The sequence below is a fragment of the Phragmites australis genome, chromosome 18, assembly GCF_958298935.1.
Source record: "Phragmites australis chromosome 18, lpPhrAust1.1, whole genome shotgun sequence".
Taxonomy (NCBI): Eukaryota; Viridiplantae; Streptophyta; class Magnoliopsida; order Poales; family Poaceae; genus Phragmites; species Phragmites australis.
The window spans coordinates 12,922,480-12,938,204 of record NC_084938.1 but is presented as its reverse complement, the minus strand read 5'-3'; the positions used below and the strand labels follow the sequence as shown (position 1 = coordinate 12,938,204).

Sequence of the window (15,725 nt, the reverse complement as noted above, 5' to 3'; positions counted from 1 at the left end):
ATCACTCCTTCGGTTACACACACAACAAATATTCATCCTCCCGCTACTGTAATTGAAGGTCCTTTGACAAGAGCTCGTGCACGAGAACTTAATTATCAGGTGAACTCGTTCCTCGCTGTCCATACAAATGTTTCTAAGGATTGGATGCTACTAACTTATTGCGATGATTTTATTATCCTTAGGAACCTGAGAGAAGATCCATATAAGCACAAGTGTAACTGGAGGGCTACCGCGCATAAATCCAGTTCTATCCCCAAGATCAATTCGGAATCGGAATTACAGACAGCACCAAATTCAAACGACCATAACTCTTGAGTCCGAAAGGTGGTCGAGGCCCATGAGTACTTGTTGGAAAGGTCGCGGAGTCTACTTTCATATGGATCCGACCTCATCTCCAAATACCTTCTGTGCTGTCCGAAATCGGCAAAACAAGTCGCGTCGCTCTTCCAGTCCGAATCAGTTTGGGCCTTGGGCCTTGTAATTGAGTTGTATTCGAGCTCCATCAGTTGTGGCCGAATCCTTTCTTCTCCTAGCTTATAAATAGATAGCCGCCCCCCTCTTTTAGGGTTTGGGTTTTGCTTAGATTACAACTAGACAATTAGTCAGTTTTTCGCCGTTCATCGGTTTGTGGAACCCCAATTCGTGTGCTTCATCTTTATTAGCAATTCAGATTGCATCTTCCTTGTTCTTGTGAGTTGCTTCGATTGCTTGCAGGAACAATAACCCTCGTGGTAAGGTCGATCGCGTGCGAGCGTGGTTGATAACGACAGTCGTGCGGGTGTAACGAATTGCGAGGTGACAATCTGCGGGTTGAAAGCCTCCAAGCGTCAACGCCCTCACAACGAAATCAATCGAACCTATCGGAAGATCGGGCCGCTGTTCTCATCAAAGTGGCAGCGCCGTTATTTCGACGTCAATCTTGCGCAACGCGACCTGTTCCTCCTGGCGAAGGACGTCGGCGCAACCGTGCTCGAGCTCGTTGTTTTTGCTGGCCAAGTCCGCCTGGGCAGACCGCACGACCTCCTCCCTTCTGTTGGCTGCCTCCTCCCGAGAGACCACTTGGCGCTCGCGAGCGAGCAGCTCTGCGGCGCGCCTCCTGGACGCCTGGTCGCGCTCGGTCGTGAGCCGCTCCATGCGGCTGGCCTTCTCCTGCAAGGCGATGGCCTCGTCATGGGTCTCCTCCAGTGCCTCCCGCTCCTCAGTCACCTCGCGCATGGATTTTTCGTAAGACACGCAGGTCGAGAAGATCATCAAAGCTCAAGTACGAGTCTGAGAAGCCGAGCAGAGGTTCTCCAAGACCGAAGCTCTAGACTTAGACAGAAATTCTTGTAACACAAGAGATCCATAGAGAGGTATTCCTAGAGCATTAATAGCATACACACAGGAGTAGGGTATTACGCTCCGTGCGGTCTGAACTTGTCTAAAATCCCTCGAGCATTTACTCCACTAACATCCGATCATCCGCCCCGCCTGCATCTCCCATATATTCTCATTAATTCACGTACGAGTTAGATTCAGAATCATCCCCCAACCGAATCTCAAAGGAGGTCCCTCAGGATCCCCGCTTGAGGAGTTCATCCTCCGACAAAAGGGGAATAAGAAAGATGAAGAAGTTCTTTTTCTAGTGTGGATAGGGATGGCAACGGGGCCAATCCCCGCGGGGAATGCTTCCCCATCCCTGTCCCCATTTAGCTATCAGGGGGAAGATTTCTCCCATCCCTATCCCTGCGGGGAATTTACGGGGATCGGGTCCCCAATGGGATGTAAAATTGAATGATATTTGATTATTTTTATATATTAATAATATGTACGTTGTATAAATAAGTAATTTATTGATGTATACTAGGGTAATTAATATAAGATTGATTAAATATCGTAGGTTAGACAAAAAAAGAATAAGAGTAATTTATTATTTACTCTACATAATGTAATGTTTGTACATTTATATACTAAAAAATGTGTATATGTGATATCGAGGATATAGCGGGGAGCGGGGACTGGAAGTCCCTATATGAGTTCACGGGGGACAAAATCTCCCCATCCCCGTTCCCTAATAGGGGAATTCCCCGCGAAGAATCGGGGATCGGATCCCCATTAATATCCCTAAGTGCGGGCCCATTTTTGGGTTAGTTAAGATGATGTGGCAGTCCACATGGCTATGTAAACCTTCACATCATGCAAACTACTTTCTTGTCGCTAAAACTACTATTGCTAACCCACATTAAGGTATCGTGACGCGGTATTAGAACATTAAGGGGTTAAATAAACCAAATAATACTTTAGGGTTATGTGGACTCATGCGATATTTTGGAGGAATAAAATTGACTTTTCCTTTTTGTTTTTATATGTTTAAGTTGCTCTTGTGTGCGTGTGATTGCAGCTGTTCACTTTGCTGATGATAAAGCTATCAGGCTACGGACACATGATCGGCTGAAAACTTTGATACTGGTCAACTCGTTTTGAGTAAAGATTCAGGTGAGGTCTCAAAATTCCCCACCGTTGCTTCCTAAAAAAAAAAACACGCCTTAGGTTTTGTGTAATTCTACAAACATTTGTTTTCTTAAGTGTCCCAAACTTTGTCTGCCTGACCCCTAACAAAAATTTGGCTCGTTTTACTCCCCAAACTATTCAAACTAGGTCAATTCACCCCTAATAAATTCTATCTTTTTTAAAAGTTGAGTTTTACATTCAAATTCTATGCAGTGATAGATGACATCATATGCCATGTTAAATGCTTAAATATTTTTTGTGATTATTTTTCATGTATTTTAATATCTCGATGATTAAACTAGTATCAGATGCTTCCAATCTATGAAAATAATCCTAAACAATCTGATATATTTTTGTAAAGTAGGATATGTTGTCAGATTTCACCCTACAAATATGAATTTATAACACAACTTGTATGAGGAGAAACACTAAAAACTAAGTTCATTAGGGGCTAAATTGAACAAATTTAAATATTTCGTGGAGTTAAATAAGTCTAAATTTTGTAGGGGTTAAACAGACGAACTAAATAGTTGGATAGTAAAATAACCTTTTCTGTTTTCTTAATGCAATTTATTCAAATGAGCCCATTTTAACCCGTAGAACTACACTATGTAGCAGTTTCTCCCGGCGTCCGATCGAATCGGATCGGCCTAGCCATCCCCAGCACCGGCCCAATTTCACTATTTTGACTAGACTGCCCTCCTGGATCCGCCTCCCGTCTCTCACCTCTTCGCCGCCGCCGCCGCCCATCTCCATCACCCGACCCCGGCAATGCCCGCCGCGCCATAGCCCGCCGTGCGATGCCCCCACCCACGCCTGCGCCGCTCCCGCGCCTCCTCGTGGCCATCTCCGCCGCGGCCTCCTCGCCTGCCGACCTCCGCCGCCTCTCGCACCTCCTCCTCTCCCCCTCCGCGCCGCTCCCCCCGCTCCGGTGCCTCAATACCCTCCTCATGGCGCTCGCCCGCCATCGGATGCTCCCGGAGATGGAGACCCTCGCCGTCCGCATGCCTGCTCGCAACTTCCGCACCTACACCACCCTCATCAACGCCTACTGCGTCGCCGGGGACCTCCCCGCCGCGAAGCGGCACCTGTCCTCCCTCCTGCGCGCTGGCCACGTGCCGGACTCCCACGCCTACACGTCCTTCGTTCTCGGTTACTGCCGCGCGGGGCTTCTCGTGCACGCCTGCAGGGTGTTCGTGCTAATGCCATTGCGGGGGTGCGCGCGCACCCCGTTCACGTACACGGCTCTACTCCAAGGGCTGTGTGGCGCCGGAATGTTGCGCAAGGCTATGACGGTTTTTGCAGGGATGCGGGCTGATGGGTGCACCCCCGACTCGCACGTGTACACCACCATGGTGCACGGGCTGTGTGGGGCGGGGCGAGCTGGGGAGGCGGATGCACTGCTTGCAGAAGCAATGGAGGAGGGCTTTAAGCCTAATGTGGTTGTCTACAATGCCCTGATCGATGGCTACTGCAATACGGGGGACTTGGAGCTCGCGGTTGAGGTCTTTCAGGGGATGGATAATAAAGGGTGCTTGCCGAACGTCCGTACGTATACTGTGCTGATATGTGGGTTCTGCAAGTCCAGGAAAGTAGAGAGGGCCATGGTGTGGTACAGTCGGATGATTGAGGCAGGTTTGGCACCAAATGTGGTGACATACACAGCCTTAATTCAGGGGCAGTGCAATGAGGGGCACATGGAATGCGCTTTTAGGCTTCTTCATTCAATGGAGGCTTGTGGGTTGGTCCCTAATGAATGGACTTGTTCAGTGTTGATTGATGCTCTGTGCAAACGTGGAAGAATTGAGGAAGCTCAGTTGTTTCTCGGGTCTCTTTTTGAGAAAGGAGTTAAGGTGAATGAGATTGTCTACACCAGCATGATAGATGGATTGTGCAAGGCAGGAAAGTTTGGTGATGCTCATGATCTAATGCAGAAAATGGTCTCGGAGGGGTTTGTGCCAGATGCCCACATTTACAGTTCATTTATTGATGGACTGTGCAGGGAAGAGAAGCTGTCGGAAGCAATGCTGCTGTTGGATGATATGATGGAGAACGGAGTACAAGCCAGTGCTGTCACGTATACCATTCTAATTGATAAGCTACTTAGGGAGTTTGGGTCTGAAGGTCCAAAGAAGATATTAGATAAGATGGTTGTAGCAGGTATTAAGCCCGACGTTTTCACTTACACAGTATTTATCCGCTCCTATTGTCAAGTGGGAAGGATGGAAGATGCTGAATCCATGATTGTTCAGATGATTGATTGTGGTGTTTACCCTAGTTTAGTCACATATAACACAATGATTAAAGGGTATGCAGATCTTGGACTAGTCAATCAGGCATTTTCGTCTTTCAAGAGCATGTCTGATAATGGGCGCAAGCCAAGTGTGGAGTCCTACACAATTCTGCTTAGACTGCTGCTAAATAAAAATTCCTCTGATAGCATTGTTGCCAACTCTGTTAATATATGGAAAATCACCGACATGAAAGTTCTCCAGGGACTTCTGAAGGAGGTGATTAAGCTTCAGTGCATCCCAGCCACCAATATTTATGATTGCTTTATTAGATGTTTATGCAGATTTGACAGATTTGAGGAAGCAAATTTTTTCCTCATTGGGATGCAGAGTGCTAACTTGACCCCAAGTGAGGATGTATATACTTATATGATAGAGTGTTGTTGCAGACTGAAATTGCTAAAAGAAGCTTTGAAATTTCTTGATTCAATGGCCAAAAGTGGCTATTTACCACATTTAGAAACTTATAGGTTTATTATTTGTGCTCTTTGTGAGGAGGGAAGCTTTCATGCTGCTAAACACATTTTTGGTGACATATTGTTAAAGGAATACAACTGCGATGAGATTGTTTGGAAGATTTTGATTGATGGTTTATTACAAAAAGGAAACGCTGCTGACTGCTCTAGCCTGCTATCATTCATGGAGGAACAGAATTGTCGTCCTACTGCTGCAGTATATGCTAGGCTTACAGGTGAAATAACAGTTGCAAGTGAAGTTCAGGAAATTGCTACATGAATCTGGTCCAACCAACCAACCTTTGCGTTGATGTTGATGGGCTATTGCAGAAGGTACACATTATAATTCGTTATTTTCCTCTCCAGTGTTTGATCCCCGTATCTTTTGGTTTCCTTAATATGCAACATCAATGTGATAGCCTTGTCTGTGCTATTACCGCTACAAGGAACATCTCATTTGATAAGTGTATGCAATTTGTCTAATAGCAAGTGTTATAAATCATGATTATTGTGGTGTTGCTTCTTTTAGGAATATAGAATCCTTTACGTATTCATTAGTAGAGTCATTTTCGTTTTCCGTTATGCACTCATATACTGCTTCAACGCAGCTAAAAAGGCTATCCCCTATCCTACGTTGCAGCTAGAATAAAGCTAAGATTAATATCAGATGTATTAGTAATTTGTGGACTCTTAAGAAGTCTTTATTGTGCCCTATTTGCTGCCCCAATTACTTCTGCAAACCATTTAGTGTCTGATTATATAGCTGGATGCTATTACTTTCTGTAATCGGTTCCATTTGCTCCCCTGCATCCTGAAACCTAAATTGTACTTGACAAGAAAGCAGCCAAAGAATCTGGTGAACAGGCAACTTCGGAAGTTGTTTCCCTAACTTAATAACAGATAGTTGAGCCAACATGTTTACGTGAAATAGTAACACCAAGCGCTATAATAAGTAGTAATCATCTATGACTGGCCAAATTTCTTGAGAAGCTTACAGTAAGACACCATATTTACAAAATCTTAGTTGTGGGTAAGTAAATTAGGTACTAGCAATATCTTTTAATTTGTGTCACTCTGTGCTGACTATCAAAAGTGCCAGTTATAGCATCCATGTTCGTGGTGCAACATCTTATTTTGCATCATCTCAAATATAAATGGAGATTTTTTTTTTTTTTTTGCTTTGGAGCATTAGTGTTTGTGTATGCTATAGAGGGGTCTTGTCTTATGCGCTAGTCTCATAATTAATTGAAAGATCGATCTTGTGATGTTAAGGCTATTCTTGGGAGGTCTATTTCTTAATAATTTGGAATAAGGGTTGTAATAAGCATTTTCTGCACGTTCCTAAATGTTTTAACTACTCTATTTGACGCATGCACATCTTTCAAATGCAAAGCATTGTACTTTATTGGTAAAATAAGTTCCACAATTGCAGTATTGCAATTGCGATTAAGGGATGCCTTACAAGTCTAGCCTAACTGTTGCTGGATGTTTCAGTTGAATCTGCTTCAGCCTTTGGAGTGTGCCATCAAAGAAGATCGCTCAAACTCAGCACCGATTATGTATGCTCCCAGTGTCTCCAAATATAGCGAGATGTCAATGTGTCAAGTAAGTGCACAACAGCTCCTCAATGCTACTGAGAACTTCTCAACATCATTTAAATTAGCTGGAAGAGGAATTACAGGCTGTTTTGCAGACGGCAAGATAGGTGTTGTCGCATGAACAAAAAAGGTGCGTTTGAATTATCTTCGGTTTTATGTTGTATTAAGTTCCCAATTATGGGTTCTTCATTTCTTGTTCCTACCACATGTTTTTCCACATTATAATGCACATTTAAGAGAACATTCATTTGTTATTGAATTTCATTTGTTGTGTTTAATTGAGTAGACTGTTATAACTTGGGTATCTCTTGTGCACTGAACTAATTATGTTTCCCTTTTCATTTTTCCCTTCGTCTTGTGGTTGTTAGGATTTATTTCCTAGTCCTGGATATATGCAGCAATGAAGTGGAACTGTTTGTGTAAATTGATTACTAGAATTTGGTGAAAATACTAGGTTTTGCCCATAAAGGATATGGGCATGTCATCGTTACGGAGTGTTTTGGAACGCTCACTCCAAGAAGACTTGGATGGTAAGCTGAATTTACCCATCTGCTTTCTACAGATCTTTCTGCCCCTTCTGTATTTAAGTTCCAGTTACTCTTTATATTCAGCAGGTTAATATGGTAACCAACTCCTGGAAATGCTGCAGAGCTGCTCATCGCTCATGCACTGAGTCAACTCCCTTTATATGCAGGTAGGATGGGAATCCACCTAATAATTGGATCTTAGGGCTAGAACATAATTGGTGATCCAGCTTTTAGGATTATTCAAACTCAGTTTTATGTTACTCATTGGTAAAGCCTTGCCTTCACAGATTGTACCTGTGCTGAGTTCTAGGCTTAGGCTTAAACCTTTTGCTTGTAGGCGCCGTGATCACCCTCCTGGTAATCTCGGCAGGAGCTAGACAGGAGGTAGGGAGGATGAACAGAGGTTAGGCAGGAGAAGTACAGGTGCGGCAGGAGGGAAGGGAGAGAGAAAGGAATAGAGGCTTCTTATTTCTTAACCCTAATACAGGGTACTACCTTACATATATATAGCTGACCAGGACCTAGTCCCAACAGGCCAGGAGTCCTTAACCGGCTCCAATTACAATGTAAACTATCCTATCTCTAACTAGCAGCTTAACTGATTCAAACTGATCTTTATCTCTAACCTAACTGACCGGAATACTACTCAGAAAAACTCAAACCTAACTGGACTCTATCTCTAACTCTACCTTCTAATCCACCGAACTGAATTCAAGTAATCTGAAGCCTCAATCGACTGCTCACGCCACCTGGTGTTTCTGCCTTTTTCTGCTGTACTGTTTACCGACCATAACATCACTCCCCCCGGGCAAACAGCTCGTCCTCGAGCTGAATTGCTGGGTAGGTCTTCCTGAACTCCTCCAGCGGTTCCCAAGTAGAATCAGCAACTTCCATGCCTTCCCAACAAACTAGAACATGCCAAACACCTCGCTGCGGGCTTGCACGAACCACCTGAGCCGGAACACATCAGGAGTGGGGTAGGACTGATGGAACATCGGGAGGCGTACCATGATAGTGTTTGAGAAGACCCACATGGAACACATCATGCAGGCATGCATCGTTGGGAAGATAGAGTCGATAAGCCACTGTGCTCACGTGTGCAGCTACCCGGAATGGACCAATGAAGCGAGGCCTGAGCTTGCCTGATGGGTACGTGGACAGGGACTAGACTTGACAATGGAGAAGGCGATGTTGCGAGTCGTAATACTTCTTGCCCTACTGCTGAGCTTGAAGGAGATGTTTCCGAACAGCTGCTAAGAACTTGTCATGTTCACGAATTAGGTCATCAACAGCAGCCACCCTTGTTTCCTCTTGCGTCCAAGGAAGGAGGGTCGGCGGGTCCCTTCCATAGACCATGCGAAACGGTGATGTACGTAAAGCTGAGTGGAAAGATGTGTTGTAGCAGTACTCGGCTCAAGGTAGCCATTCCAGCCATTCCAACCATGCATGGGGCCGCTCACTCATGATACACCACAAGTACATAGCAATGACCTTATTGATAGCCTCCGTCTGTTCGTCGGATTGCGGGTGAAATGCAGTGCTCATGTGGAGACATACACCTGCCATCTTGAAAAGATCCTTCCAAAAGTGACTTGTAAAGACCGGGCCACGATCACTCATAATGGACGTCGGAAATCCATGAAGGCGCATGATGTTGTCAAAAACATCACACGCGACCAATGCAGCTGTGTAAAGGTGACCGAGCGCGATGAAGTGGGCATAAATGGATAAGCGATCGACAAGGATGAGGATGACTGACGTGTCGTGCACCTTGGGTAGACCCTCCACAAAATCCATGGAGACGTCAGCTCATATACTAGAGGGAACGACCAGGAGTTGTAGCAGGCTGGCAGGGTGCAATGTCTTTGTCTTGTTACGCTGGCAGACCACACATGCGCAGATCAAGTCACAGACGAGCTGCCGATCATGCAGAATGTAGAAGTCCGCCCGCAAGCGATGAAGTGTCTCCTGAGCCCCCTTGTGGTCGGTGCAGTGGGAAGCTTGCAACAAAGCCGGCAGCAAAGTAGACGTCGTGGGAAGGAACACATGGCGGCCATACATGATCAAGTCATCGGTGTACTTCCATGGGGCACCCAACTCGCCTACTGTAATCTTGTCGCGTGTAGCCACCATGTCAATGTTGAATCCCACGTCATGGCATATGTCGTTGAAGACTTGGAATGTGGGCCTTGAGATGGCTAATAATTCCCCTTGGTCGGCATCATGCCGTGAGAGCATCAGCCATAGTGTTGAGGTGGCCAAGCTGAAATTCGACTGTAAAGTCGAACCCGAACAACTTGTTGATCCATTGGTGTTGCAAAATAGTTGAAAGCTGCTGGTCCAAAATAAACTTGAGGCTGTAATGATTTATACGGACATAGAACTTGCGACCCCGTAAATAGGGCAGCCAATGCCGTATTGCTTGCACCAGGCTGATCAATTCACGCTCATATGCTATTAGCTTGACGTGGCGAGTGGCGAATGGTCGGCTAAAGAAGTCCAGGACGCCGACACCTTGGTGTAGAATTGTGCTGAAGCCCATGCCTGAAGCGTCGCAGTTGATGATGAAGAGCTTGGTGAAGTCAAGCAGCTGCAAGATGGGTGCGCTGGAGAAAGCTGCTTTAAGGGCGTGAAATGCCGAGTTCGCCTCTGACGACCACTAGAATGCCTCCTTTTTTAGGAGTTTCATCAGCGGTGTTGCGATAACATCGAAGTCTTGTATAAACTTGCGATAGTATCCTGCGAGGCCCAGAAATCTACGTAGGCCCCGAGCAGAATTGGGGGGGGGGGGGTTGCGATCAGGCTTCCATTGCTTGCACCTTGTCATCATCCATGGCCACTCCATCCACTAAGATGATGTGGCCCAAATATGCGACAGGCGAGCAGCGAACATGCACTTGGAGCGCTTGAGGAACAGCGAGTGGTGGCAAAGAAGCTTGAAAACGGCTGCAACATGATGAATATGCTCCGACCAAGATGAGCAGTATATCAAAATATCGTCGAAAAATAACAGAACAAATTGGCGCAAGAATGGTTCCAGCACGCCATTCATCAAGGCCTGGAACGTCGCCGGTGCGTTTGTGAGACCGAAAGGCATCACCAAAGACGGTCGTGATGCGTCCGAAAAGCCGTCTTCTCAAAGTCAATAGAGTGCATGCGTCATGTAATTTGTTGAAAAGAAAAACTCATCTACCACCAGAATAAGGTATTTGTCCTTGAGCGTCCGCTCGTTTAGCACGCGATAATCCACACAAAACCTCCACGTTCCATCCTATTTCTTGACAAGAGGCACTAGTGATGAAAACGCAGAATTACTAGAACAGATTGCACCTTGGGCTAGCATAGCGTCACATTGGCGTTCGAGTTCATCTTTCTGCCGCTGTGGGTACCAGTACAGCCACACAGCCACATGAGCTGTATTGGGCAATGAGTGGATCCTATGATCGTGAGATCGCTTGGGAGGCAAGCTTTGCTGTTGATAGCATGGGCCTCCATTCGTAGAATATCTTGACGAGGGGACCCCAAGCCTTCCCAAAAGACATTGCAGTCACCACGGCAGAACGCCATGCACAGATCGTCGGAGTCCCACAAGACCAGCCCCTGGGTGCGCAGGTACTGAACTCCTAGGATGATGTTGTAGCTGCCCAATAGGATGGTGTAGCAATCCACTATCAAATCTTCCTGGCCTATGCCCCGCAGAGGAAGGCCAACGCACAGACCCACGTAGCTGACCTTGCCACCGATGGCCACTGCAACGTTCAAGCCAACATGAATCGGTCGGATTGGCAGACCGATGCGATGAGCTAGCCACTTGCTAATGAAGTTGTGCGTCGAGCTTGAGTCGAGGAGGGTGAGGAGTCCTTGGTTGTTGATGATGACGCGAAGCTGTATCGTCTCCTCTACACGGATGCCTATGAGCGCGTGATGGAAGATGACTAGCTCATCTGCGCACACGGCCGTAACTTCCTCTAGCATGTCGTAGTCGTTCACCTCGATTTAGAACAGGCGCTGATAGCGACGACCGCATGTACTGCTCATCACAGTTGTAGCACAACTCTTGCTTGCGTCGCTCTGTCAACTTAGTCGGAGACAGTCGATGGAACGGACGTGACGGTTGGGATGGTGTGACTGGCCCGGAGCCAGGCCCCTGTGCCCTAGTTGGCTTAGGCGCCACTGCTTGGGGTGGCACTGATCTGCCTGATTTATGGGTAGATGAGCGTGTCATTGTTGTCGCGTCGTCTGTAGCCTAGGCACGGCGTTCATACGTGCATGTCAGACCTATCGTCACTTGTAGGTCTTGTGGGTATTGAAGCTCGATGTCGATGCGAACACGATTCGGTAATCCTGCAATGAAAAGCTGGACCTACTGTGCCACGGAGAGAGGTTCTGCACGACACAAGATGGCCTGAAACTACTCCATGTAGACCTCAACTGTGGTGGAGAAAGATAGGCGCGCCAATTCGCCAACTGGTTGTTCCGAAGCGGTGGGCCAAAGCGAAGTTGGCACAACTCCTTAAAGCACAGCCACGATGGCGTGCTCGTATCACGATGTAGCATAAAGTATCAGTGTTGAGCGCCACCAACAAGATGATAAGCCGCCAACCAGACCTTGTCGCTTTCTAGCGTGCGTTCACCGTAAAATAAGTGTTCACAACGATTCAGTCAGTCGAGTGGGTCATCCTTGCCATCAAAGGTTGGGATTTCGAGCTTATGAAAGCAGGTATGCCTGAACTGCTGACTGGATGGCCATGGTTCTGTGAAACAGATGGAAGTTATGGTGGTATGGATGATGGTGAGGGAGGGAATTGAATCTGGTGGATGGCAGTTGGTGGTGGTAACGGAGGGGGCGGGTAGTACGACATCCCCAATATGTCGGGTATGCCTGTGGGCGCCGGTAGGGTTGGTGCAGGGGGCGGTATGGATGTGGTGGCTGACACGGTTGTGCTACTGCTGGTCTTGTTGGGGATAGCAGGCTGCTGTACTGATTGCGCCAAGGCTTGGTGCGAACGCTTCAATTCTGCCTATTGAGAAGACGTAGCGGTTATCTGATGCGCTAATTCACCAAACTGCTGTTGCATAGTCTTCTGCAAATCAGCCACCACCTTGGTTGAGGATTCCACGACCTGAGAGCTAGAGCCCTCGTCGTTTTCAGAACCCGGCATCTCTGATACCAAATTGGTAAGGTCTCGCCTTCACAGATTGTAATCTTGCTGGTAGGCGTCGTAATTACCCTCCTGGTAATCTTGGCAGGAGCTAGACAGGAGGAAAGGAGGATGAACAGAGGTTAGGCAGGAGAAGTAGAGGTGCGGCAGCAGTGAAGGGAGAGAGAAAGGAATAGAGGCATCTTATTTCTTAAACCTAATACAAGGTACTACCTTACATATATATATAGCCGGCCAGAACCTAGTCCCAACCGGCCAGGAGTCCTTAACCAGCTCCAATTACAATGTAAACTATCCAATCTCTAACTAGCAGCTTAACTGATTCAAACTGATCTTTATCTCTAACCTAACCGACCGATATACTACTCTGAACAACTCAAACCTAACTGGACTCTATCTCCTAATCCACCGAACTGAATTCAACTAATCTGAAGCTTCAACCGACTGCTCACGCCACCTGAACTTTTGGCCTTTTGTCTGATGGTACTTGCAGTAGGCATTGGCTTTGTACCTAGGAGGAAGAGGTGTTACTGCCTTCTGCTGTACTATTTACCAACCATAACACTCATTATGTTCATGTCTTAGGGTTTGTTTGGTAGAGCTCTAGATCTAATAATTTTTGGAGAGCTATGGGTACATTGATAATGTTTGGATGAGCTATTTTGTTTTCATTGTATTCAAAAAATAGATATTTAAACCACCTTATTTTAGTCTACAAACTCAAGATCTAACGTGAAGCTGAAAGCTGGAGCCTCGCCAAACAGGACCTTAGTTCCATTTTGTCTAGCTTTGAAAACTTTCAATGACAATGTACTGACTGGATTAAGGCATTTTCATAGCTTTGACCGGTCTCGGTATTTGAAGTCCAGATTGCTATTATTGGATGGTGTGCTATGAACTTTGGATTTATTTTCATCATGATTGGGATTGGGAATTTGGAAGATATTATTGATCAGATTAGTGGTTTCTGATCTGGGGTTACTATGATTATAAGTCACACCACAATCCCACTTTAGGGCAGTTACAAAGCGAAAGTTCCCACCATCGGATTTGCACTACTGCATAAATGGCTTTTGCTACTTGGAGCCAGAGCACCTGAGAAGTACTGTGGACCTAAGATTCTTTTTTGTTTTAGGTATACTAACTAATGAAACATTTGTCATTATGACGGAAGAAGAGAACCCACTGTAGTATAGGACACACAATAGGCGTAGCACTACAAATGATGCTATTTGTTTATTTTGATGCTCAATTGTCAACAAACAACTTGTGCATGGTAAATAAATATGGGTTACGTTTTTTAAGAGTTACCCAGTCAACAAGAATTTAGAGACATGAATTCCTTGCTATACATACTTGTTAATTTGTATTAAATTGAATCCTATGATAATATTGAAAAGTTATATGACATGTTTGTATTGTGTTTGTCCAGATGGTCAAGAATTGCTATGAAAGGTAACATGAGGGAGATATTGGATCAATTAGTGCTCATTCTGATGACGAGGTGCTTGACAAAGTTGTGCACCTTTGTTGAAAAGAATGAACCGAGGGAGACAGTGCAACACATTATATAATCAATAATACTAACATTCAAATTCTTTGTGCTATTGCTACACATTTCATGGTCAATAATATTCAAAACATTCAAATATTTGGTGTTGTTCAGAAAATTAGTGAAAGTGATAGATGTGGTTAGGTACGGACAAATAGGCTCTTGATCAGTCTGTAGAGAGAAACACTAGCAATTGTATCTTTGTAAAGTCATCTTCAACAGAAATTTTAAAATTTTATCCTCTAAAACACTATTACAACACTATTACAGTATCATTTAACATTATTACGGTATCTTATATTTTTTTATCTCTAACAGTCATCTTATTTTCTACTTTTCATTACTCACTCAGACAACAGTGATACGGGAGCCCGTTTTCTCTAACAAATTTGCCGAAATTCTGCTGGTGCCTATTTCCCTGTAGATGTCAAAAAGCAAATTTGTTGTCTCTGTTGAAGCTTCGTTCGGGAGCAGATGAGAGGCAAATGTACATCAAATAGGAATATGGAAAGAAAAGGCGTCTCTGTTGGAGATGGCCTAAGTATGCCTAAATAAATACAGAAGTTGGATATACCAACTTAAAAAAATCATGATGCATTCATTACTCACACCAGTTCAGGCTTTGAATTGGAGGATTTTTCAAGGAAATCAAGATTCCATTCCTTAGGAAAGTTTTCCTATTTTGTTGTTTCGTTTTTTTTTTCAAGAAATAAGGGTAATGATAACGGCGGTGGATGGTTTGGCACGGAAGGAGGCAATGGTGATGCCCCACCAATCCCCCCCCCCCCAATGACATTCTGGGGTATTTCGTTAGTTCACCCATTTGATGGTGCTATTTTTGAAAGGTCCCACACATTTTAATATTAGAAAAAGATTAAAGCGTGGTGTATAGAAAATTGGGGCGATATCATATGAAGTGCTCTTACGTGTTGTAAGAGGAATGTGATCAAATGAGAAAGACATGACACATTACACACCACCGCTTGCGTCTAGATCAGATCAAAATTATCAACAGTGCATGTAAACGCACTAATCTTGAGGTGGGGAAAAAGATGGAGACTGCACTTTTTGATGACAAGTGCTTAGGGTACGCGGGCATCAGATTAAATGTTCAATTCCTCAGCAGCTTGATCTCAACAATATACTTCTTCCGATTACAAACGTAGATCGTTTTAGACTTATGTATAAGGATTAAGAAAGTAGATCAAATAACCTTGTTACCTCTTATTTAGTTTATATTGAAAAAGATAACTTATTTATTTGTGAGAGTGATAGTATTTATTAAACAACGGTAAGAAGGAAATAAAAGAGAAAAAAATACATAGAAGTTTGAGAATGACTTATATTTAGAGAATAATTGAGAAGGCTAAAATGACCTACATTTACCATCAGAGAGAGTATTTATCAAAGATTCTCCTGAGGAACTTTTCTCAAAAACCGGTTAAGGCGTAAAAAAAAGACCCAATTTTAGAAGGAACTGGTTTCTTCGCCAGACAGCAGACACCAGGTATTGTGGACACCTGTTGGTCAGTCGAGCATCACAACACGTCGACTCCAGAAAGAATCAAACGACCTCGGTAAGTCTGCAAGTACGGGTGATTTACATGTCGGAAAATGCTTCGCGTCCGACCGGCCCGTCGAGACCCTTTA

General features: G+C 44.9%; 1 protein-coding gene across 10 annotated transcripts; it reads left to right on the top strand.

Annotated features, from left to right (window-relative positions):
- The first annotated feature begins 3,121 nt into the window (after positions 1-3,121).
- LOC133899046 (pentatricopeptide repeat-containing protein At5g65560-like) lies at positions 3,122-14,172 on the top strand. Of its 10 annotated transcripts, none has more exons than XM_062339951.1 (6): positions 3,122-5,569; positions 6,731-6,841; positions 6,930-6,964; positions 7,203-7,364; positions 7,449-7,528; positions 13,956-14,172. In XM_062339951.1, exon 1 carries the CDS (start codon positions 3,291-3,293, stop codon positions 5,514-5,516), a length of 2,226 nt encoding a protein of 741 aa, XP_062195935.1. In that variant the 5' UTR covers positions 3,122-3,290; the 3' UTR covers positions 5,517-5,569; positions 6,731-6,841; positions 6,930-6,964; positions 7,203-7,364; positions 7,449-7,528; positions 13,956-14,172. The 10 variants fall into 10 exon arrangements, with proteins under 10 accessions (XP_062195935.1, XP_062195939.1, XP_062195940.1 ...); XM_062339955.1 differs by having other exon boundaries at positions 6,918-6,964; positions 7,289-7,364; XM_062339956.1 differs by having other exon boundaries at positions 6,918-6,964; positions 7,289-7,364; positions 7,446-7,528.
- The last annotated feature ends 1,553 nt before the right edge of the window (positions 14,173-15,725 follow it).

Coding starts and splice junctions, on each gene's coding strand:
- LOC133899046 (XM_062339951.1), top strand. CDS start 3,291: ATGCCCCCACCCACGCCTGCGCCGCTCCCGCGCCTCCTCGTGGCCATC.